The sequence below is a fragment of the Xiphophorus hellerii genome, chromosome 12, assembly GCF_003331165.1.
Source record: "Xiphophorus hellerii strain 12219 chromosome 12, Xiphophorus_hellerii-4.1, whole genome shotgun sequence".
Taxonomy (NCBI): domain Eukaryota; kingdom Metazoa; phylum Chordata; class Actinopteri; order Cyprinodontiformes; family Poeciliidae; genus Xiphophorus; species Xiphophorus hellerii.
In genome coordinates this window covers 7,780,436-7,803,191 of record NC_045683.1, presented here as the reverse complement: position 1 = coordinate 7,803,191, position 22,756 = coordinate 7,780,436, and the positions used below count along the sequence as shown (strand labels likewise).

At 37.3% G+C, this 22,756-nt stretch overlaps 2 protein-coding genes across 2 annotated transcripts; both read right to left on the bottom strand.

The window, feature by feature from the left end:
* Positions 1-3,330: 3,330 nt before the first annotated feature.
* Positions 3,331-12,685, bottom strand: LOC116729790 (sia-alpha-2,3-Gal-beta-1,4-GlcNAc-R:alpha 2,8-sialyltransferase-like). Its single transcript, XM_032578573.1, has 4 exons — positions 12,216-12,685; positions 9,220-9,342; positions 8,286-8,843; positions 3,331-7,206 (listed from the first exon to the last, which is right to left on the bottom strand). The coding sequence occupies exons 1-4, from the start codon at positions 12,371-12,373 to the stop codon at positions 6,924-6,926; spliced, it is 1,122 nt and encodes a 373-aa protein (XP_032434464.1). The 5' UTR covers positions 12,374-12,685; the 3' UTR covers positions 3,331-6,923.
* Positions 12,686-15,836: 3,151 nt separating this feature from the next.
* On the bottom strand, positions 15,837-22,681 carry LOC116729977 (cyclin-G2-like). Its single transcript, XM_032578900.1, has 8 exons — positions 22,515-22,681; positions 21,899-22,022; positions 21,662-21,799; positions 20,571-20,821; positions 20,358-20,436; positions 20,163-20,261; positions 18,838-19,040; positions 15,837-17,073 (listed from the first exon to the last, which is right to left on the bottom strand). Exons 2-8 carry the CDS (start codon positions 22,019-22,021, stop codon positions 16,971-16,973), a joined length of 996 nt encoding a protein of 331 aa, XP_032434791.1. The 5' UTR covers position 22,022; positions 22,515-22,681; the 3' UTR covers positions 15,837-16,970.
* Positions 22,682-22,756: the final 75 nt, after the last annotated feature.

Below are 22,756 nucleotides of genomic sequence, written 5' to 3'. Positions count from 1 at the left end.
TCAGTGCCACACTGTTACGTGCCAGGCAAACATTCGCAAATTCTTGCTTCTTCTCAGGGCAAATGTTCTCCACCATTTTCATAACACAGTCTTTGATAAAAGTATCTTCAGTAAAAGGTTTGCCATGTTTAGCTATTAACATGGCCACTTCGTAGCTTGCTTTGGTGGTATTTTCTTTTGACTCAGGCCTGCGTGAAGAATTGCTGTTGTGATGCCAGTGCAGCTTGGAGCTGCTTCACTTTTTCAACATGGTCACTCCCTGTTAGCTTGTTGTATGCGTTAGCATGTTTAGTCTGGTAGTGTCTCTTTACGTTGAAATCCTTAAACAAGGCAACCGTCTCACAAATTAGACAAGCACAATTGCCTTGATTTTCAGTGAAGAAGTATTGTAATTCCCATCTCTCTTGAAAGCGGCGGCCCTCACTGTCAACTTGTTTTCTTTGCAGTGGCAGAAATGAGTGGAGAGGGGTTCGCTGCACGAAGGCAGACTGATAGTATTAAAGTGGTACTGCCACCATTTGGTGAAAGGAGGAATTACAGTTTCAAGTTTTATGATTTATTTATTCTGTTTGACAGTGCAGGCGGGCCATAAATAATACATTATAAGACTGAAGCTGCGGGCCGTATGAAATCTGACCGCGGGCCATGATTGGCCCCCGGGCCGGACTTTGGACATGCCTGGTTTAGTCCAAAGCCTTTTCTGCTAAAATAAAATCTTTAGTGTATGTCAGATACAGGACACATTGCATATTGATCTGTTTAGCTAACGTAAGACTGTGTAGCAGACAGGCTTCAAGGTGTAGAAGTTGTATCAGTTCTGCCATTATGCTGTACTTTGCTAACGGGAAGCTAAGTATGTTTGTGAGACGGCCACGCACGTGACCACGTAGAATGGGCATCAGCCAATGAAAAGCGGCCCCTCTGGTAAGGTCCATTAGTCATGATAGCAGCTCACGGCGGCTGCGTAATGTCCGTCTCTAGGCAACCGTGACATTCAGCGTCGGTCCGTAGCGTTCAGGGGTCCTTTAGCTCCCTCTTCGACAATGTAGCTGACCTTAATATTTCCTGTGTTTTATTTGGGCCATTATTATTAAACTTAGTGTTGATGTGTGTATTATAGGCGTTTCTATCGGACAGTTATGTATCGGTTCAACACGGGACGCACATTTAACGGCCAAATATGGGACGACTCCATATTTTACGGGATGGGTGGCGATCCTATTCAGGGGTGCTGAGAAAAAGGGCTAGAATCGCCACTGGTGACCGTTAAAGTTTCGCTTTGTGACAAGTGAAACTAGTCTGAGCTCCAACGAGTCTTTCTCGAAACAACTTTTTAAAAAGCTGTACGGGACCCGTTTGCTGGCTGAAAAAGTTTAAACTCCCCTCAGAGATCACGTCGCCGGACTGTTACCTTATTTCACTCACGCTTTCCTCTTTGCGTTCAAACAAGCAGGGCGTCACCAGCGTCATTCGACGCACTTTCCAGTCACAGAACGTTTCGTACGTAACCAACACCGCCATCTTGAAAGGGTCAATTTCTTAGAGAAACGACAAGAAATATGGTAGCTTTAATAACTTTCCACACTTTCCGTGGAGTTTTTCGTAGTGTCGAGGTACAGACTAGAAGGTACAAGATAGTTAACTTACAAACTCACATCACAACATCTTCACAGAGGAGAATTAAAAAAAAAACCCCACCAAAAACAACATTAAACATGTTAACATTCATGTGAAACAAAATTGTACAAATAAAATTCTACATAAAGTCAGTAGTAGCTGCAAACCTGAATACGTAGACCCGCTGTCATTGTATCAACCTTCCAGATCATTCAGTTCTTCTAGTACAACTCTACTCTTCCTCCAAACATGGAGAAACAGCATTTATCTAATCTGGAACAAACTTCCAGAAAACTGCAAAACTGTTGGAACACCGAGCTTCTTTAAATCAAGTGTGAAATCTAATATATTTAGATTTATATTTAGATTTAGAATTGCCTTTGATTAACAACACCTGGAAATTAGATTAATTGTTGTGTGGATTCCATTAATTTGCTTTTTTGCTACTGTGCCGTTTGTGGGGAAATACTGGCAGCTGGAAGAGGCAAAAAGTAATGTATATTTTTATGCAGTGTATGCAAAGATAAGATTAAATGAAATCACACTTGAGACATAAATATTGTTATGAGTAGTTTTCTCAATGTTTCATGACCAAGCTCAAATACAAGCAACGTCTTGTTTAAGTAGGTTGTTTACAGGGACTAAATAGAAGAATAAATGGTCTAAATGATAAAGATAGATGAGAGTGATATCCGATAAAGAGGTAACGTTATCCAGAACTTTTCTCATTTATGGGTACTAAAACAAAGATTTTATCACAGACAATTCAAACCACTTTTTTGGGTAAAGGCTATAGAAGTGGGAGCAATTATCAGGGTAACATTAGAATGAGAGATAGGAGGGCCCCGTATTAGAATGCTTGAAAAACAAGGTCTTACATGAACCGGCTTTATTGTATAACGGTCTGAAAATCAAGACCAGTTAAGCCACAACCTCCCCTAAATCTGCAGTTAGTTTTTACTGTTAGTTTGAAAAGCCAGGTAAAATACCTTCAATCCACTTTTATTTTAAATTATACCAATTGCCCACAATTAAATATATCTCTATAATATGTCTTACTTTATTTGACTTAATTCAGTAAGACTTTTAAGATCTTATTGTCAGGTGTAAATAGAGAAGTAAGTACAGTTCTGATCATTTGTTTACCATTGCTCATCATAAACACTGTTCATTTTACAAGGGGAAAAAATTAAAATTATACATCAAACAACTTGTAAACTGAGAATTATTTGTTTTCCAATTGATGGAGAGAGCTAATGTTTCGTTCATAGAAATCTTCATTACATTTTAATTGTTTTGTGATGTTGTCAAGTTTTTCTATATAACCTCTGCTAAAGAGCGCTAAATGTTTGCTTGTCTAGAAATAGTAGTCATAAATTCACATGATTTCAATTTATTGTTGCAAAAAGACACAACGATGAATTTGGCAACAAAAGGTCAGAAAAAAATATTTAAAATTTTTTAGTGACCATAAATACATATAGGTTTACAAGTATTGTGCAGGTAAGAAAAAAAAAATCAAATAACTGATTTAAAAATTCCAGAATAATAGAAATAATAATAAATTGTGAAATATATATAACTTAGCATTTTAAGACAGTCTTAGTGTGGAGATTGCTGATGCTTTGAAAAGTAGTTTGAATTATCTGGCCAGACTAGATTACTTTAAGACTGTATATATTTTATCTTTTAGGCAAACTGGTAACACAACTCTGAACTGAGAAAAGCGCTTTTTATTGACACGCTGGAACATTAATGGAAGGAATTTCACAGGCACATAATGGCTATTTATCATGGAGTATAATTAAAACATTTATGACAGTTTAAGAACCATTGTTTTTTTTCTTTTTTCAAACAAACCAGATACCACAGTCCAGTACATTGTTTATGGCATGTACACAAGCAGCCAAGCTTCCATATGCATCATGAAACGAAGATGCCGTGCAGAGAAAACACAAGTCCATGACTCTTAAAGGGGAGTTGGGACAGACTATGTGTAGTGATGCATTTCAAAATAAAAATACATTATGCGATACATGTCAGTGTCAGTTCATTTAATGCACAAAAAGCAATATACTGTTATTCTGGCTTTTACATTAACTGGCATTACAAGCCTTATAGATTTTATTATAATGGCTAAATTTACACACATTCTATGTACCGGCATTTGACATGAATTTGTACCGTCCACAATTCATCTCAGAACCAGGAGATATTTCAAAGATATCCGTCCAAATGAAGGACATTCATGGAGCCATACCACATCATTATTTAGCAGGAAGAAAAAAAAAAATTTAACATCAATATTAAAGAAAAAAAAACTTTAAATCTTACCTAGTGCTTGATTTTATGCAGCATACAAAATCAAAAATGAGTGTCAGTCCCTTTATAAATGAACCACATAAATTATTCCTATACATCTATGATATCAAGTAAGAGTCCATATGACAAACTGCAAATGTGTTGTTTCATGTGCAGTGAGAGGTATGAAGAAGTGTTTACTGTCAAATTTTGTTTGTTTTTACTATTTTGAACACACAAATATGTTCCAGAAACACTAAATGTCTATCAGACAACCTCATAAGAAACTTCTTTTTATATAAAGTTGTTGCTAAATTCATTAATAAAACAAAAAGCTGGACAGACCCTCAGAAATGTAAAAAATGAAACATTGAGAATTGCACCTATATCTAATAACCTAATAACTATATCAGTGTGAAATTACATTTTCACATTGAGAAAGGTTTGTTTACAGTATATCCTGTTTTCATTCATTACATAAAAGCATAATTTTTTCTCAACCAACATGATCTTCAATTAAAAAATTGTCTTATGATCTGAAACATTTAAGTGTGCCCAAAAAGAAAAACAAAACAAAAACCTATATGAGGTCAAATATTTATCCACAGTAATGTTTTTGGCTTTAAGGAGAGACAGTAACGACAGTTCATATAACTGTTTATGTCAATGTGAAACTTAGACAAATTAATAAAACTTCTGTGACAGGGTGGCGATGAAACACTAAAACAATTTAAACCTGAATGAGTTGCTCTGTGTATTGAACATCAGCCAAAGTTGAAGCCTAAAATTACGTGGTAAACTTTTACTGTTTGGGTTCTTTCCCTGTTTCATGTTGGATTTGGTGGATTATTTCAGATAACATTTTAAAATAAAAAAATCTCTTGTATTTTATGTCGCGATTTTGGTCCACACCGCTTTATAGCAATAGGTTTGCTCTAGTTAGTCTCATAGAAAGATTTTGATTATGGATTATACAATTAGGAATATAAATGACTTCAAAATTCTAAATTTACCCTCAAACAATCTGCAAAAAGGTTTTTATAAAACTAGCCCAAATATATGTTGGCTTTCCATGCAATGTTAGTAAATTGAATCCTCATGCGTTTAGTCAAAATGCAGCAAGTCACATAAAATTCATTCATTTCAGGTTGGAAATGTCCCAGATAGGCTTCTGTAGTGAAACAGCATTTTTGCAGTTAAAAAAAGTTTTGTATCTTCTTTAATATATTTAAATTTAATTCATGTTAAACCTCTAGATTGTTTACTTCACACAATTTTATCCAAAGCATACATATTCCCTCCCATTGCTCGCGCCATTTACATACGTGGAGAAAACTGTTGTTCCCCGTCTGTTAATGACCAAAAAGTCCACAATAGTCACTGAAACAAGTTAAAACGGGCAGAACTGATAATAAATAAAAATTTACTGAAAATTAACCAATGAGAATCCTACATTGAATTTGAATTGTGGTTTAACAAAGTCTTAAAAATAAATAAATAAAAATAATAATAATGAAACAGGCCTGAAATGATGGTACTTATAACTTAATATTTTGCTCATTTCACATTAGTTTTTGTGTTTTTTTCCAGCTGATTCTGTTAAATCACATTTCAGAAGCAATGTTTGATTTTTACTGGTTAATGTCCAATATTGTTTTATTCATACTTCTGTCAGTTTTAAGTTATTTCAGTGAACAATGTGAGTTTTTCAGTCATTAACGAATGGATGACAAACATTTTGTCACATTCAGCAGTTTTGAATGTGAATCGCTTGATTGTCAAGCAGTGATTAAAAATTTAAAATGCAGTTAAGATTTAAAATATAATTAAAGCATTTAACTAAAAATTTAGCTCAGATGTTAGCTGAAAATAAGAGGGAAATACAAAAACGGGCTCTTTCAGGTTAAAAGTTCTCAATCTTCAAACATTTGAAGAAACCATTTTGTAACTTATTTGAGTTCAATAATTATCAATCAATATATTTTTTTAAATCCAGGCTAATTATAAAAGTAAAACATGAATGTTAACCGACTAAAACTAGTATGAAGACTGTATTTGTTGTATATTGTTATAGCAATTAAATTTGAGTAACATATTCCGTGAAATACTGAATGAAAACAATCATCCACTTAGCGTTCACTTATTTTCTACTAACATTTTTTTTCTGTAACTGTACAACTGAACTCATGTCTCATGTCAGTTTATTAAACAGCATATTTAATTTTGGAAAGTGAATGCTCTGTGACTTTAAATGCTTCCCGTTTTGGTGGAATATCTTTAGTCCAAGTATAAAACGTAGGCTGACACCTATATCTGCAATAAATGGTAATAGATATTGTCTGTTTATGAATTTATGGCTTATTGTTGGAATGTTAGTTGTAAGAAAAAATAAGTGAAGCATTGCAACATAATTTAAGGTTGATAGTGGCACTATCAATAGAAATTAAATGACAAACATGAAGATATTTATAGTGACAATCTTGTAAACAATACCATCTTAGAGAGCAGTGCAGATTGTCTGATAAATCATGGGGATAAAATCCTGAAAAGAAGAACTGTACCACTCTTGAGGCATAAAATCTGATTAGAAAAAACACTGATCTAACTCAATCCCTGAGATTAGGCAGTGATTTCAGTGTAAATAATCAGCACACTGTTTTAAAGGTGAATCATTTGCATTAATCAGAACTGGAAGATTTGACTTTACAGCTGGAAGGGATGTTTATTCTTGTCAAATGGTCACGCTATAGTAAGGAGTCATGCAAAAGACAATCATAGAAGCATGACAGTTCTACTTAGCACGACAACATATTGAACATTTGTGTGATCTACACACCCAGAAAGATGGTCATTATCAAGATAAAATAAACTGAGTGTGTCTACAGATTAAAAATCAATTGCCATCTATCATGCTTATGTGTCACACAACAAATGTTGGGAATGGGTTGCTATCTATGGGTCGTGGTTTCCAGAGTGATGTGTGAGACGATCTGGCACTCGTACGTCTATGCGCAGTGTGTTAGGCTGAGTTTGATCACGCCTTCCCTGTGCAGCTTGTACAGCAGCTTGAATTCGCTGGGCAGCTGATGCGTCTCCTGCCACTTCGTGGTAAACTTGGTCCCTTTCTTGTCATAGTAATGGTACGGCAACTCCTTGCCTGTGTTGGGGTCCCATCCGAACGGCCAGAAGCCGTAGAGGTGGATTTCATCGCACATGGCGGAGGCCAGCGTGTACATGAGGATCCCCGTGCTCAGACGCTTGGGAGAGAGGTTCTTAGTTTTCCAGTATCTGTGGGAGAAATGAGGCGTTAAGTAAGGAATCAATCAAACAGGTGTGATTTCTCTAAATTGTAGATAAGTAATTCTCTTTCTCTTTCTGTCGCTCTTTCACAGCGTGTCATTCATAGATTGGAGTCCTGACACATGCAAAAATAGGAAGGTATGGTGAAGGTAAAAAATGCTTCATCCACTGTTTGGCTTTTTTTGGGTTCAGCAAGGATGCTGGAAGTTAAACATTTATATACTTCTAAACTTGTTCAGATGTGCTTATTTGTTCAGTAATAAGGTGTGAGTCGACTCAGACCTGAACCTTCACAGACACATAAAGACAATTACAAAGTCGGCCTTTTATCACCTGAAGAACATTTCCACAATTAGAGGACTAATGTCTCAGCAAGATCTGGAGAAACTCCTTCATGCATTTATCTTTAGTCACATTGATTACTGCAACAGTGTCTTCTCGGGTCTGCCTAAAAAATCCTCCAGCTGCAGCTGATCCAGAATGCTGCTGCTAGAGTTCTGTCTAAAACCAGGAAGATAAAGCACATAACACCAGCTCTAAAGTCCCTACACTGAGAATAGACTTTAAAATACTAATGTTAGTTTATAAATCACTGAACTGCTTAGCACCACAATATGCAACAGTACACAAACCCACCTGTTCAGAGTTGCTTTTGAAACATAATTATTGAAAAATTCATCAACAATCTGATATGCATCGATGGCAAAATGTAATGTTTCAATTGTTGACTGTGTTTCTATGACTTAGTATTTTTGTGTTTTTATGATGTAAAGCACTTTGAACTGCCTTGTTGCTGAAATGTGCTAAACAAATTAACTAAAACTATAAAAGAGACTATAAAAAATTGCAAGGTCAAATTTATTTTAAGTCATGTTTGATGTAAACAGCATTTTACTGAAGGTAACATTGTTACTTGATTGTGCTATAAAATGATACTATGTGCCTGGAAAATACATAACACCGCCTCTTTAACAGCACATGTGTTTGAAAATACATGGAAATAAGAGGAAATCAAATGTTAATATTGACGAGTGTTATTCCTATATATGGTTCTGTATCCATCTTACTTGTTGACATCATGCATGATATTTCCTGGCCAGGCCAGTTCGATCTTCAGCTGACCCTTGTGCTCCACAAAGAAGTCCACCAGGGTTCGGGTTACTGTGGCGGAGGTGTGAAGGAAGAAGGCGGGGATCCAGAGGATGGCTCCCTCCAGCTTCTTCAGGTTCAGGAAGAAGTTATTCCTGTCCTGAATGGTCAGCAGGTTGTTGTAGTACCTCTCCAGGATGCTGGGGTTAAACGTGGTCAGATTGGTCTTCTTGCCTACGTCTTTGAAGTAGATCTCAGTGGGAGCAAAATTGCAGCGGAAGACAAAGTCGGCTTGGTCGATCTCGGGGCCGCAGTGGCTCCCAGTCAGGATGCCGCTGTTTCCCACCACTGCACATGTACTGTAGTGCTTGTTGCGGATGGGGGAAGCGTCAGGGAGTAAAGACTTGAAGTTGTTGCTGATGGAGAAGACGTACTTGTGGCTGGAGTAGTCAAAGTGCATCAGCTGGCCCACGCGCACACTGTCCTTCGTGAGGGAGAAGTTGTGGGGAATGTCGATGTAGTTGAAGATTTCTTTCCTGAAAAACAGAAAAGACTTCAGCACCAAACCACCAGCAGGTTTAATCCTCTAGTCTATTCAAACATTCAGAGGTACAGATTTCATTTCTGCTTCTTTTAGTATTTTTCCTGCATTTGTAACTGGATTGTATTCCTGTTTTGTCATAATTACACAAAATGTCTTTTTTTTTTGTTATTCGGATTGTTCCTTTATGTGACTGTAAACACCTTAGAAAGCTGCTTCATTACTATAACTGTGTGACTTTAAGATTGGGAGCCCATCCTCTTTATTTCTTCTTCTGTGGTATTGTTTTAGTTAAATTGTTTGCACCCCTTGATATATATAAAAATATCAACCAAAGATATATATTTAAAAAGTGGTGGTTAAACTCTTGCCTTTGCTTGTAAAATGCTGTCCTGTTGAACTTCCATTTGAATGGTTTTCCTTGAAGCTCCTCATTCAAGGCGTTTGTCAGTGGGATGAAGGAAGGGTCCAGGAAATTCATGGCAAACTGAGACCTGAAAACAACAAAAAGAAATGCAGTTTGCTTTTAAAGCTTCTTGTTTCTATTCCTCTGTAGTGGTATTACGGTGGTTTCATGCTGATAACACCGGAGCCTTGCAGCAATAGGAGGCTGGGGTCTTTCTGGATGGAGTTTACATGTTCTCTCTGTGCATGAGTGGGTTCCCTCTGGGTACTCTGGCTTCCCCCCAAAGTCCAAAAACATTAATTTATCTCTCCAAATTGCTCTTAGTTATGAGCTAATTCTAAGTGCTAAGTATTTTCTATGGACTCAGATATTAAAGCAACGCTATTCTTTGCCAAATTCATTGCTGTGCCTTTATGGAATCACATTAAAGAATATCTGTCTGTCTATCCGTCTATCCATCTATCTGAAGCCGTTTCTCTGCAGCCAGACACGTAGCAACACAGATGGAAGACAGAAAAGTAAACAGTGCATGCCACACTTTTCAGATTTTTATTTGTAACACAGGTCATTGAAAGTGATCTTCCACTCTACATTCCTGTTCTACTTTGTGTTGGTTTGTCACATATTATCTCAGTAACTTAAAGATTGTAAAGTGACTAAATGAACTGCAGGTCACCCTGAACCAAACACTTTGACGTTAGACAAATCTACTGAGATTCCGGACGGGTTGAGGGAAGAAGATCTTTGAGCTGCAACATTAGTCTGAACCGCCTCCCAATCTGACTTTAGACATTAGGCTTAGGTTAGACTGTTTTAATGTTATTGATGCCACTTCAAGTAAAACGGAGAGATACCGACTGATTCTTGACTGAGTTATTATGAATATGCACAAAGGTGGGTGTAAATGGATAAAAAGCAGCCAGTGTCCAAATACTTCACAGACCAACAGAGCATCAGGGAACCAGAGCTCAGTGTGGATCAATCTTGTGGTTTTATTGTAGGACAGAGTGGGTGGGCGTATTTAGCCTCGAGTAGTTTTCAGCGCACAGAAAATCTACAGCGTTGCCGATACACAGGCCAGTGAGAAAAATGACTAATCCTGAATGAAACAGGTAATTTACTAAAACAGAAAGCTTTCTGCATAGTCAAAGTAAAACAATCAGCAACAGAAAGAATCAATAAATTAAGGAATTAAAAAAAGATACTAAGAATCGTATCAAGAACAGTTCATTCCACCCAAAAAACATTGATAGATTGTCATGATGGGTTAAAGGTTTCTAGCCCACATGCAGAACACAAGACAGGAGAGTAAGAATCAGTTCAAGTGATTTATTAAGATAACACAATTATCAGAGTGTGGGAAGGAGGTCTGGTCCAGGGAATCAACGGTAACGGGCAGCAGTGGTTCACTGCGAGGGGAAAGAGCAGACTGGTGAGTTCAGGGGTCGTGGGAATATGGAAATCTCAGATCAAACGCAGGTTGTTCTTACTTGGTGGTGGCTGGATCTGAATCTTGGAGGGTAACCGAGTATGTCCAGGGTCTCGGTCTCTTAGTGGGTCCAGGAACAAACGGAGGAGTGCGGCGGAGAACGGACAGGTAGGCTCGGGTGCAAGGGAGACACAGCGGAGTGGTTCGACCGCCAGCCGTGGGGTCCAGGAGATACTTGCAAAACAACGGAGAGGTGAGTCTGGGAACTCGGGCAACCAGTGGGTATTTTCCACGGCGTCACGAGGGAGGTTCTAAAACCAGGAAAACTGCCAGGATCTGGTCAGCGGGTCCAGAGTGTCAAAGGGATCACCTGAAGGCAACAGAGGAACACAAAGAGAATCACTGGAAGGCTCAAGGCAACGAGGAACACAGAGACAGGGCTCAAGGGGGCTCAGAGGTACCGTGACTGGCAAACACTCAGGCGACGCTGGACTGGCGGTCAACTCCTTAAGTATGCTCCGCTGATGAGGGTAATTGATGACAGCTGTGGATAATGATGACACCATCGCACTCCAACCGGAACCTGTCGCCATCTGGTGGTAAGAGGTGGAAAAGGCGCACAGGAAAAACCCCACCAAGAGAACCAGAGAACCCCGGAACATAACATAGATACCAAAAAAAAAAGCATAAAATATCTAAAATAAAAGGATCCAAAATCTCATTTCTAGGAAAAATGACTAAGAGAAAACAATTGGTCATTCAAATTTTCCAGACTTTCTTTTTGCAAAGTTTGAACGCAAAATGCTTCCCTAATCTCTAATGATCTTTTTCTAAAAACTGCCTTAAATTATTAGAAATAGTTTTGTTCCTGGGACACAAAACGAGCAGAAATTTTGTAAAACTGCTCACCATAAATGGAAATTCCTAAATTGGGGCATAAATTGGTGCCCAATTATTAGTAAATTAAAATGTTCTTTCTATCTTTCCTTTACTTAATTGGGTAAAACCTCACTGAGATCCAGATCTCGTTTTCAAAAGGGACCTGGCCAGAAATTTTAATCACCTAACAACCTGGTTACACATAAGTAAAAAAATAAAACATATGAACAAGTTTGAAACAAATTACAAAACAGTTTAAAAGCAATGACACTGGCAGATAGAATCATGTTGCATGTTTTTAAGAACTGCTTGTAAATATTTCAATGAAATAAGATCCAACATCTTTAGTTCAGATTGGAGCTAAAGTGTGGATTAGTTACCCCATTGTTCAAAGAAACACAGAAACTGATTATGATAACCTGCATATTTTTACAGTGAATATACAGCTGATTTCCTAAATTGGGACTGTTTTTAAGAAGGTACAGGCACAAACATCAGCACTCTGGAGAGCTCACCGTTCAGCTGAAGTCCAGTATGAGAAATGGAGATGCGGGGACCCACAAACAGGCCACACTCCTCTGTTTACATTCACACCAGCCCTGGTCTGCATTTCATTAACTGCCCTCAATCTGCAGCCGAAAATCCGTACTCACCTAAAGCCTGCATGAAACATAATCCGCGGACCTCCGGAGTAATATCTCCCGGAGCCGAAGAGGCTGTCTTTCCTCAGAGACACGTAGCTGATGAGCGACAGGATGAGCACCACGACGCTCAGGATAAACAAGCCCAGGGCCTTGGCGATGCGAACCATCTTGGGAGCCTTGTCATTCCCGATAGGAAGCCGCAGCTTTTATGTTGCCGTGGTCGGGGCTGGAGCTGGCGAAACGTGGCGCATCGACGGGTACAGTCGCGTAGAAGACGGATGATGCATGGTGCAGACGCCGCGGCTCGGTGCGCTCTCGGTCCTCCTCAGGCTGCCGGTGATCAAATCATGAGACTGAGCGGAGATGCGCGTCAACATCCAGTCAGCTGCACGACCAGCCCAGTCCTCACAGTACCGGCAGCTTCCCCACCACCAGCAGCACCTCCTCCTCCACCCGCTCACACTGATGCAGGCTTCTCTGCAGCACAAAGGCGAGCTTGTCTACTAATGGGCTGAGAGGGGCAGAAATAGATAAGGGAAGCTTTTAAAATAGGAAACATCCTGGAAGCAAAGCTAAACATCCACGGATGCCGCTGGCTTTTAATTTATAGCGGAAACATGCAGTTAAAACCAGAAAGCACGACTGTTCTGACATAAATTACACTAAACATGTACAGTTTCAGATAAATTAGAAGCATGAAATGATTTTTTATTTTTTTATATATCAAAATAATTAGATTTTTTAAAACTCTTATTTATTCATAGATTATTTCCACGCGCACTCTTGTTATTTATTTACATACATATATTTTTATGAATAAATATTTATTTATTTGTTAGAAATAAATATTATAAATATTATAATAAATACTATAATAAATATTATAATAATAAACAAAGTATTTATTATTATAAAAAACTATACTTATTTATAATAATAAATACGTAAATTCATATAATTGATATATTATTTTAAATAAATAAATATTTATTTAGTTATTAATTAAATTATTTATTTATTTAATCTATTTATTAAAATAAATAACTTATTTATTTAATATATTTAGTTATATTTAATTTGCTTACAATATCACACTTATATATTTTATATTGCTTATAGTTATGTTTACCAATATTTAACGCTTTGGATGGAGAAGCTGTAAGTATATAAGCAATTTCCCCTTGGAGATCAAGACAGTCTATTCTATTCTATTCTATTCTATTTTTGATATTTACATATGAATTAGGAGGTTGCAATGTAGTTTATATGAATATGTAGGCAGAAAAACGTATGTACTCTCTGTATTTTGATTTTTAAATTCTACTGTATGGAAATGTCTGGATTTGCGACTTAGCTATAGGCGACTATTAACGGAGCAACAATGAGCGTCTCCACTAACCAACGGCCATTACCGTTGGCTTGCTTCATATGAATAAATAAATAATTTATTTGCTCAAGTAAAAAAAATATTAATAACTTTTGAACGAATAAATTACTCCACCTTACTTAGCTCACTTCTCCTAGAAAATAAAAAAAAAAGATTCGCATCACTGCTCTGTATCACCGGTAACGGATAAGCTACAAACGTACTCAAACTAACAAATACATTACATTTCACCACTAGGCACTCAGGGATAAAAACAACTTTCCCCACATTAGCATGGACTTCTAACACATTTATACATCCTGTATATTGCTATTAATGAGTTGATCATTTGTATTTACCTGTTAACAGACAGACAGGAGCGTCAACGAGCGTTTCCGTTACAAGAACCGTTACAGCGCAGAATTTCCGTTGGCTTGCTGAGTCAGTGCCTGTTCGATCCGCCCTCTGGTGGCGAACTGCTGCAACTACAGGCTGCCTGATGGAAAATTACCATAATAAAGCTGCAGTATGTGACTTTCATAAATATATATATATATATATATATATATATATTTTACAATTTGTTGAAACTGTGAGACACATAATCTGTGAAAAAAAATTAGCTCCTCCGCCTTCTACCAGCGCTAATTAAAAACAAGCAGGAGGTGGATCTTAGAGCTGTCAATCATTCTCCTCGTGGGGCTGCTCATCCCTCTTTTTTCTTCCTGCATTTGATCTCTGCTACCTAGCAGCTGTTGTGAGTGCTTAGGCTAGTTAGCATGGCTACCGATGACGGCGGATGAATGGTTTTCCTGTAAGTTGTTTCTCATTCATTAGTACATTTATTAGCAAGTACATGAGGATGATTGACAGCGCTAAGACCTTCCTCCTCCCTCTGATTGGTTGTGTTTGGTCGGGAGCAGTGCTTTTCTTCAGATGGCAATAATATTAGAGAGAGGAAATAGATCTTTTCACAGATAATCTGTTTCATGCACAGTTGGGTTGTAACTAGTTACATTTACTCAATTACATTTGCTTGAGTATCTCTTTTGGAGAAAAAAAATTACTTTTAGGAGAATTTTTACTATGCTGTACTTTTTTCTTTTACTTGAGTAATTTTATTATGAAGTATCTCTACTCTTACTTGAGTAAAATCTCTGGGTTTTCTACCCACTGAATGAAAAAAAATAAACTTGTTTGAACCAAAAATTCACCAGACACAGACACACACCTGCAGTTTTTGTTAAAGTTTTAAAAGTTTTATATTGAAAGAAGCTGATTTTTAAACTTTTTTTTTTTTTGCTTGATTTTGTTATGTTTTGTTACTTTTGTCATTTCGGGTCTTAAAATACCAAAATTCACACTTAACTTTATGTTTTGGTCCTTCTGATGATGTAATTTTAAGACATTAAATAATTGATCATTTGATCAGTAATTCAGTACTTGAATAGACTTTTTACTAAATACTTTTCTAACTTTTCATTTTTACTTGAGTAAAACTATGTTGAAGTACTGCTATTCTTACTTGAGTACAATTTTTGGATACTCTGCTCTGGTTTCAAGACATGACAGTTTTAACATATATATATATATATATATATATATATATATAACATATTTTTAATTGAAGTTACATGCTGCAGCTTTCAGACAGAACAGTTTTGAATTTAAATAAAATAAACGGGTGTAATTATGACCAACATCTAATCTGTCACATAATCTAATCCACCTTTCTACAGTTCTGTAAATAAAAGCAACTGATGTCACACAAGTAGTTAAAAATATATGTTTTTATTTATAAGGGTTATTTGTATCCTTTTTCTTTATTCCACATAAAATATAAATACAGTAGCCAGTATGTGACATCACAAAACAACTTTTTATAATCTCTTTCACATGTTATTTACATTTTTTTTTAACATTTTGTTTTAAAAGTGAGCTTATCTTGGTTAGCATGAACAACAAGCATATTCACAATTGAAAGCATCATGCATTTACAGGTTAGTCATATTAACATTACAATGACACATGAGAATAATGTAAGCAAACATATGTGTGTTTATACAGAACACTGCATGTCATTAAATGGTACACAGTATAAAAACCAGCTAGTGAGGATGTTGGCTGGTATTCAACACTGAATGTGCAACGTTACAGGCATCCTCGGGTCCTTTGTGCTTCGCTATTTCTCCTTAAATTTGTCACAGCTGGGCAAAAACACTAAGAGAAACAACTCGGAAGAAGACTTTAAAGTTCTGTTATTATCAAGCTGCCAAGTGTATTACAATTTTCTAGACTATTTTTAAGATATGTCATATTTATCATGAAACAGACAGCAAGCTGATGTAACACAGGCACTTTATCATGAACAATCTGACATTTTGCAAACACACACACACACACACACACTGATTGAATCCCCAGGTACTCTGTAACTCTATCCCTATTTTTTATGTGTTCAAGCTGAAAAGTAGGGCTAACATGCATGCTAACAGTGGCAGCTTGTGATATGAACGATATGGGCGGTTGCCCAGGGCGGCACCAGAAAGGGAGGGGCACCCAAGAACTAGAAAATAAAATATATCTTATATGTCAGTTTCTCCTGAACATGTTTGCTTTTACTTGTATGCAGGAGACCACATTACCTGCTTTCTGTTGAAAACAAATAATATAAATCAGATAATTGCATTTTAATTGCAGAAAAAGGAGAGGCTTGGCCGGGTGTGAGCTACTCCAGCCGCTATCAGGGTGTCAAACTCATTTTTATTTTGGCTTGGATCATGAATGTCCTCAAAGAGTAGGTTAAGGCAGAATAAAAAACTGTTAAAATTTCTTAAATTTAACTATTTTTAGCATCTTTTCACACAATTTGGTCCTATACGAATGAAAATTGATTTGATTTGGCAAATAAAATATTACTTAAGAACACAACTGTTATTTAAAGTTCACAATTATTTATGTGGCCGTCTAGAGTTTAGGGGGCCTCATAAACAGGTACAGTGGGCCGTATTTGGCCCGCAGGCCTTGAGTTTGACACCTGTGCTCTACACTCACAAACTGAAGTAATTTCTTTGTTGGGATAATTTTATTGCCATTTAAATATCTGGATATTTTCTGATGTAGTTTGGGTTTATTTGCCTGCAGCACACATAGCTGTCTTGACTTTGGGTCTGTTGTTGCAAAAACAAAAATAAAATAAAACCTTTTTTGTTTTGTTCTGATATTACAGTAGTAGCTGCAGGCTTAGATACATTGAGGGCAGGGTCTAGCAGCAGTGACACAGATTCACCTTTAAGATCCAAAACATGCACATTAACACACGTGTCTGCTTTGGAATCATATAAAACTGGTAGACATTGCAGATTTCTGCTGTAGCTTCACATCGGTCAGCTGTTTGGTCAGTGGTGGAACAAGGAGGGGAAGAAGGTGCCTTCGCCATCGCTTCCTAAAGAGCCGCACGGACTGTTCTCCACGCTGCTCAGGTCCTCACAGGAGTCCTCGCTGCGAGACACAAACAAATATTAACACTTACAACCAATTTCAATATTTCAGATTTCTTTCTGAAAACATTTAAGTGTTAGAGACAGAAACTAAAAAATACCAGGGAACTTAGTCTAACCCAAAGATCTGCAATCTTAACAGTACAAAGAGCCACTTTCACCCTCAGTTAGGGCTGGACAATAAATAAATAACAATATATATTTGGATAAATACATTAGATCAGTAGATAGTAAGTCTCATAGAATGTCAATAATTTCACTGAACTCCAATCCAGATCCTTATTTTCAGAAATTCAGATGTTCTTGTTTTAAATAACAGAATAAGAAAACATTCTGTAAACTCAATTGTTTTTGCCAAATTTCTCTTTCCCATAACGATCCATTTAGATAAATGTTTCACTTTTCCAGCTTTCTGGACTGCGTAAAAATTCCCGGTTCTACATCAGATTCTGCTTTTCCTTTTAACTCTGCATATGTACAAGCACTGAAAACAAATTTAGACCTGTTCATATATTCTGTAAGCAATATTTTCTTTTAACCAAACACAAAGACACAGACAGAATAACATCCTGAGCTTTCTTATGGGTGGAAGACGTACATTACTGATAGCTAGAAATAACAACACAGAAGCTGTTTAGTCCGTGAAGGCTAAACTTGTGGATAATATCACATTTGAGAAGATTATTTTAGGTTTTTCGTAGCCAGTAGCGTCGCTCTGCCCCTTCCTGTTGCTGCCAGTCAACTACCAAGAAAGAAAATCTGTTTGGGAATATTTCGGGTTGGGAAATGCCACCACAGTCATGGTGGGGAAACTAAAGGAGAGGCGCTCACTAATCTTGATTAAAATCACCGTTTTAAAACTGCAGCTGGAAAGATAAGAGTAGCATAACTAAAGCTGACTTCAGGCTGTTCCTTAGCAGATAGCTTGACTAATTAACCATATAATATCAGATTTTTAGACTTTATAAATGGCAAAAGGGTGTAATGTTCTGCATTGCAGTAGGTCATAATTCCATTTTATTGAGTTTCTGAATTCAAACTGAAAAAAGTTAATAACTGTCAATAATTATATCTTAACTGTATTAGTATCTTTGAATATTTTAACAGCAGTAGGAGTAATTGTTGGTTCACTGTTTAAATGTGACCTATTATGCGTCCTTAAACAGGTTAGGATAGGTGAATGAACTATACAAAACATTTTCATTTCAATTTCTGCTCAAAATCATTCTTAGGTAAGGAGATTTTAGTCTGCTCAGTTCTACCTGTATTGAGCTACATTGTTTCTACTGTTGCTAGGTGATGGGCGGAGCTCCACTTGGGTTGCTAGGTAACGGTGCAGTGTCCATTGAATGTGACTTGACAAACATGAGGTTTTCTAGACACCAAAGAACATGAACTTATAGCCAAAAATCGACTGGTTATTTTTTGTTAAGGTCTTGGGCTGTTTTTTGAAGCAGGAGAAACCCAAATGAAAGAATAAACATGTGCAACATGAATGTTATATAATAGGTTCCCTTTAAGAAAAGTGATTATATTATACATTGTAACACCTTTTATGATTTCCATGTTTATGTTTTTATTGGATGATGTGGTAAATGTATTCAATGTTATCAAACTGTGAGAATCTCATACAGTCAAGTCCAAAGTTTGGGCTTCAGACTGAAATATCACCAAACCATCATATCTAACAAAATATGTTGTCAGTTTGTCAATAATATGCATTTAATTGACTTATATTAAAAGAGGATTAGAATAAACTATCAACCTCTCGCTCTCATCCCAGCTCATCTCAGGAATAGTCGGCAGACCGGGAACGCTGAAGTGACAGGTCTGCAGACTCTGTGCCGTTCTCCGGGAAACAATCCAAACAAGCTTCTTGTTGTCTGGTTTGTTGCATTCACTCGAGCGATATTCCATCATGCATTTGGTCACGAGTTCCTTCCAGTGTAGCAGCTCGTTGTCACCGATCTGAAGAAATGATAAACAGGAAGCAACTGAGAGGCTGCTGGTAAAAAAAAAAAAAATCATGCTGTCATCAAGAAATCAAAGGATTCTCTATTTTAAGGTAAAGTAATTTTATTCATATAGCACATTGTCAGCAACAAGGCAATTCAAAGCGCTTATTTATTATTCTTATGGTTGCTGAAAGCAACTCCGTCATCATAAATGGTATAACTTTAACATGTTTTAGCAGCAGTTACCATGTAACTTTTATAAAAAATATTTTTTTACATATTTGTTGAAATTGTCACCATATGAGACAGAAAATCTGTGAAGAATTAAACCAAAACAACATCAGAGCCAGGAGACGTGTTGTAGCACTGTCAATCACAATCTGTGTGGCGCTGCTCATCCTCCTTCCATAACTCCTCCTTGCTAGCATAGCCTGTTGTGAATGCTAGAGTAGTTCGCATAGCCACCGATGACAGAGGATAAACGGTTTTTCTGTAAGGGTAAGTTGTTTCTCTGCCATTGGCACGCTGAGAAGCGACTACATGAGGTTGTTTGACAGCGCTAAGACACTCCTGGTTCTGTTCGGTTGTTTTTGGTCAGGTGTGTTGCATTTCTTCAAACAGCAATAGTAGTTCAGAGTGAAGATGGATGAAATCAATCTTTTCTCAGATTATCTGTCTCATAACAAACTGTCACAAAATGGTGACAGTTTTAACAAAGATGTAAAAAACATATTTCTTATAAACACAGGGTTTCCCCCAGTGTATTATAAGCCTGGAGGGCCACCAGGCTTTACTTGTGCTTCCACCAGGCTAAACATTGATTATTTTTAAGCAATAAGTCTTTTTAAAATGTTTGCATTTTTTAAGGCCTTATAGTTGGTGTTCAGATATTAATTTTCTAATATTCCAATAACACATAATTATCAAGTGATATTTTCAAATTTCCCGTCAACTTTAAACATTTTTTAACTCACAAACACAACGAGCCGGTGGATGAATGACTGGCCTGGTGCCCAACCACCAGGCTTAGCAAGATTTCTGGGGGAAACCTTGTAAACAGTACATGCCGCACCTTTAAATTCTTGACTCAAAAAGTGAAACACAAACGCTTTCAGTGTGAAGAGAGACTAAATACCTTTAGATGCTTTTGGAATTGCTGGATGCTCATCAACAACGTGGCTGACTGGAGGTCTTCAAACTCCTGAGCGATGAGGGACAGCGCCAGCACTGATGGCTGTAAAAAAAAAAAAAACAAACAAAAAAAAACATTTCAGAGATTCAAAGCAAAAATCGCTATTCTGACAAATTGCCACCTGAGAGCAATCCTTACTTTTGCTTTAGAGAAAACAAGCCGGCATAAGCAGGCTTTTAGCTGCGCTTCCAGCCTCCCAATGCTTGGGATCTCCTCCCTTAAAATATAAAGGGAACCCCACTGTGATCCGCTGGTTACAGACCTCATGAAGAAGAATCTGTTTAACCGGCTTCATGGAAACTGGAGCCATCACAGAAAAAAAACAACAAGCAGGAAGAGAAGAGCCCTTACCTTTCAGCAAACAGAGAGCCGACGGCGGAGTGGTAGAGGTGCAGGAAGGTCAGGGCCGTCACCACGTCGGGATCCACGCTGAGTTTCTCTGAGATGATTTTCTCCATGCGGTTGAGGTCGGACACGGTGAACCTGCTTTGGCTGATGCGGATGAGTTCATGGCTGGGTGAGACGTTGCTCTCCTCCTCGACCATTTTGGCAGCAATGTGCAGACAGCACACCCCGATGCAGGGCACATGTTTGGGCTGCACCTGCCCAACAGCAGAGATGCATCTGGATCAGCGCCTCGTTAATGGACGTCCAATGGTCTGTGCTTCATTTAATCATGATTAACTTAAAGAGGGATGATCAACTTTTTCCTCTTTCGATACTAATACGACACAGAAAAGCAGTTCTGGATTTACTTTAAATATTTCTTTTTTAACACAGACATAAATGTACTGAACTAAAAATTTATTTTATAACTACACCAGGATATAGCACTTAAATATACCAATAGCTTGGCCAGAAATGTAAAAACAACACAAATTTAATTTGTTCAGTCATAGGAGTATGGAGGCCAATTTAAAATAAATAATAAAGAAACTGAAACTGACAGAAACAACAGATTGACAACCTTGTTCAGACATGCAAAATATAAACTGCAACAAACTTTTTTTCAAATGGTTCAGAAAGTCCAATTAGGAATTCTAAATATAGTGTAAAATAAATAATACACCATGATGCTGCTTAGAGAGAAATTGGTATTTTGGCCATTAAAAGCCTAATCAGTGCACAATATCATGCTTTCCTAATATTGTACAGCCCTGATGTCAACAACTCCATCTGATCTTTGCTTTAACATGTCAGTAGAGCACTACATGTCCAAAGGTCTTTGGAACAACTGACTGATGTCAGAGGAACACAGAGTTCATAGCAGTTCATAGAATGAATGTAAGATTTGCATCATGAAGGTCTTTGGAAATGTACTTTAAAAAAGAAAAATTTATGGAAAATCTGAAGATTTACAACTTGCTACTAAGATCTAAAGTGGAAAGTGGATATGAAGATTTTGAATTTAAAAACATAAGTGTTAAACTTGAAATTCTTACCTTCATGATGGTGAGAAATCTATCGAGCAAATTGACAGCTTGCACAAAGGTTTGAGTCCTGTAGCCAAAGAAACTGGTCAGGCTCCACAACTCTTCCACTTTGCTGTCTCTGCATTTTGCAGACACTCTGCTGTGAATCTAATAAGAAGGATTGTTATCCATTTGGAGTAAATATGTGGTAACAGCATTTATCATGTCTTCACTAATTAAGTGTGAAAATCCTAAAAAGTAGGTCACCTCTGGGGACGTAGACTCCATCAGGTTGAGGCCTGCTTCCCTGGGGAGAAAGTTGTACTCCTTTGCACAGCATGACTTCAGCTCATTCAAGAGCAGGTTGTCAATGCCCTGAAGGTCTCTCATGCTGCAGAAGAGCATATTTAAAAATCCAATTAACATTAAAGTCCAAGAAGACCCCTAGAGCAGGGATTCCTCAAAGGGCCGAGGAGAACAGCGTATTTAAAAGTTGTCTCCCAAACCACACCTACTGGGTGTCAGATGTCTGAACTGAAAGTTCTTAGAACAGAAAAACAAAATGTCCTGATTGTTACGCTGTTGTAAACAAAACAATGGGATGGATGTGTTAAAGAATGCAGAAATAATAAAACAGTTCCATAAAAGTTAATGTAGTTCAGTGTCTATGAGAAAGTGGGTCAGAGAAAATCCTACAAAGGGAAACACTGTACGACAAATGCAGGCAATAGTAAATGATGTGCTAATTGTCAATTGTAGATAATATCTTTAGGTAAGTAGCAATCATTTAGTTGAAAATTAAAACAGAAATGAAATAAACTCGTCAGCGTTAGCCTTTGTAGCATACAGCTAGCTTGAATACATATAAAACCCCTAATTTTACCTCGTCCAGAAGCGCCGACATGCAAGATAGCAGCTCTGCCACCGAACTGTAACCTTCACCTTCTCATTGTTCCATTTTGATCCCTGCGATCATTTAAAAATGTTATAAAATCCCCAGGATGCTCGACCCGAGTCCAAGAGCGACACCCTAAATAAACAAGTTAGCGCTAATCTGCTCTTGGACTACGTTAACCGTCATGCAACCCTGGAACTGAAACGTCATGACGCCTGGATTTGTTGCTA